This window comes from Corvus brachyrhynchos, unplaced genomic scaffold (genome assembly GCF_000691975.1).
Source record: "Corvus brachyrhynchos isolate BGI_N302 unplaced genomic scaffold, ASM69197v1 scaffold910, whole genome shotgun sequence".
In the NCBI taxonomy this organism is placed as follows: Eukaryota; Metazoa; Chordata; class Aves; order Passeriformes; family Corvidae; genus Corvus; species Corvus brachyrhynchos.
In genome coordinates, this window is record NW_008235730.1 from 9465 (window position 1) to 12397 (window position 2933).

The following is a 2933-nucleotide window of genomic DNA, read 5'->3' on the forward strand; positions in this document are numbered from 1 at the left end:
TCTCTCCAGCCCTGGGGCTGAGCCAGGTGGGAAATGGGGAATGGGGATGTCTCTGATCCCATTTCCTGAGGGTGAAGCCGAGGGCGTGTGGGACGTCCACACCCCACTGGGGACCAGGAGCCCAGGCTGGGGGCTTTGGGCTGGGCTTTGGGGTCCCCATGGGAGAGGGGCAGATTCCTCCAGGACTCAGCCCCATCGGAACAGACCCGGAGCCACGTCCTGTGTTTGGAGGGAGACGCAGCAGCAAGGAGCAGGGATCCCTGCTCTGCCCCAGGACAAAACCCTTCTCCTGGGATGAGCCCCCACCTGGGATTTGGGGCTGCTCAGGAGGTGTCACCAACCACCCCGCTGCACTGACGGATTTTTTTCTCCCTGTTAATTATGGAAGCACCTTTTTTCCCCAAAATGCAGCAGCAGAGGTCAAAAACCCAACAGAAATACAGGATGGAAAGGCAGAGAGCAACCTCAGCGAGGGCTTGGATCAGCTCAAATCTTTAATTAGAAAAATAGACACAAATTTGAAATATTCCTGATAGAGGCCTTTTCTTTTTACAAACCGAATGATAATAATAATATTAATAATATTTATAATAATAATATTATTAATAATAGTAATAATAATAATAATAAAATTGAAACCACCTTTCCCAAAGGGCTGTTAGCACCGTTTGCCAGAGCCCGGTGGCGTCTCTCTCCCTGGGGAGAAAGGACCGGAGCAGTCGCAGCCCCAACCGTGCCGGCCGGAAAATCTCCAGCCAGGAACATCCTGCGAAGTGCTGGCTTGGGAAATCACAGCCCGGGCGCTACGAACGCAGAGTGTCCAAAAAACCCACCTCGGTGGTGATTGCTGTCTGTACACGGGTTTTCCTTTCCCCTCCTTGGAACAGGAGCTGTAAAATGGCTCAGTCCCTGCGCTTCGGAGATGGCTCCGGGCGGCCGGGGCTGCCACATCCCATCCCCGCAGGGAGCGGTCCGGCCCCGCGGCATCGCCTCGCCTCCCGCGGGCCCCTCTGGTGCCCGGCACGGCTCCGCCGCCGCCTCTCCTCCAGGGCCACCCAGGAGGGAATTCCCACCCCGGCTCTCCCGTGAGACGCTCGGGGGACCTCGGGAAACGCCGCCTGCCAGCGCTCAGGTTGGAGGTTCAGAGTGTCCCGAAGGAGAGCCCCACGGAGAAGAACCCCAAGCCCTTGAGCTTCTCCTCGGTCCGCGCTTTCTGCTTGAGGTGCACCTTGCTGTGGCGCTTCTTCTCGTCGCTGCGGGCGAAGCGGCGGCCGCAGGTGTCGCAGGAGAAGGGCTTCTCGCCCGTGTGCGTGCGGATGTGGGTGGTGAGGTGGTCACTGCGGCTGAAGTTGCGCAGGCAGATGCGGCACTGGAAGGGCTTGTGGCCCGTGTGGATGCGCAGGTGCCGGTTGAGCTCGTCGGAGCGGGCGAAGCTGCGGATGCAGTTCTCCACCGGGCAGGCGAACGCCTTCTCGTGGGGTTTGGGGCAGAAGCACTTGGAGGAGCACTTGCTCCGGCGCGTCTTCTTCTTGGGCTCGGCCAGGGCGGGAGGGGTGGCAGGCAGCAGGGAGGGGAGCGAGGAGGACGCGGGGTGGCCCAGAAAGTCCGTGGGGGGGACAGAAGGAGAGGGGTGAGGATGGAGGAGCTCGGCGGAGTTCATCAGGCCCGGCAGGACCTCGGGCTGGGCCAAGGAGGCATCGAAGTCCGGCATTAATGGCGCGGGGATGTTGTGGATCTTGGTGTCAGCGAAGTCCCCGCGGGCTGGGAAGTTTTCTGGCTCGCAGCCGAAACCCAGATGGGTTCCAAAGCAGGCAGCGTCCTCTGCCAGGCTGCCGAGCTCCGACTGGCAGCTGACGGACAAGACGCTCTCCATCTTGGAGCCCAGCGGGTGGAACAGCCCCTGGCCGCTCTCTGCGGCCGGGAAGCCTTCGGGAGAGTGGAAGCCAGCGGGCAAGTAGGCCTGGTGCTGCTGGGAGATGGGCTCCCACTGGGCACAGGAGGCTTTGAACTTGTCCAGGGGTGGGGAGCCGGAGGACAGCTTGATGTCCTGCTTGGTGTCCAGGAGCTTGGGCTGGAAGAAGCACTGGGAGGAGTTTCCCAGGGCGGGCTGTACCTGCAGGGGCTGAGCCCCCTCGGCCGCAGGGAAGGCGCCGTAGCCCTGCTCCGGGAACGGGGCCGGGCTGGATCCGCTCATCTCAGGCTGGCAGGACGAGTACAGGTCCAGCTGGCTCTGAGCCACCTCGGGACAGGGGTAAAGAGCATCCAGGTGCCTCTGGTGGCCCTCGGAAGAGGCGAAGGGGGAGATGCCCAGGATCCCCGACATCAGGTTGAAGAGGGACTCCTGGTCCTGGGGGTGCTCCGGTACTGCTTTGATGAAGAAGCTGCCGGTGTAGCTGAGTGAAGGGGAGGGCTGGCTGCCCAGCAAGGAGTAATCCACGGCCCGGGGCACCCAGCAGCTCACCTGGAAACAGAGGAGACGGTGGTGAGGGGGCCGGAGGGATGCGGGGCTGGGGGCGGGATGCAGGCAGCAGCGGGAGGCTGTTGCGTCACTGCGAGGTCTCCGTCCCTGGAACCGCACAGGGAGCCCTGGGATTCACCCCCTCCCCCAGCAGGACCCTCAGGACCCCCACCCTGAGCTAGCGGGGGACTGTTGAACCCCCAGCCCGCGGCTGAGGGCAGAGGAGGGGAAGGTTCCCGATTCCTGGATGCAGCGATCGCTCCCAGTGGAGTCCCTCACCCCTGCCCGGCTCCCTCCCGCCCTTACCTCCAAGGAAATCGGCCTCTGGCAGAAGTTGTTGCTCAGGCTGCCCCAAGCCCTGCAGGTCTCCGGTTTTCATCTCGCAGCTCTCCTCGTACTTGGAGTAAAGCGGATCCGGGCAGGAGAAATCCATAACGTTGAGCATCTTCCCTGGAGACGCGGCCTGAGCGGGGCG

General features: G+C 62.3%; 1 protein-coding gene across 1 annotated transcript; it reads right to left on the reverse strand.

Moving 5' to 3' along the window:
• Positions 1–481: 481 nt before the first annotated feature.
• On the reverse strand, positions 482–2927 carry EGR4 (early growth response 4). The gene is given in 3 exon segments (XM_008631497.2): positions 482–2438; positions 2440–2461; positions 2765–2927. Coding segments are annotated over 3 exon segments (1458 nt in total). The 5' UTR covers positions 2904–2927; the 3' UTR covers positions 482–1141.
• Positions 2928–2933: the final 6 nt, after the last annotated feature.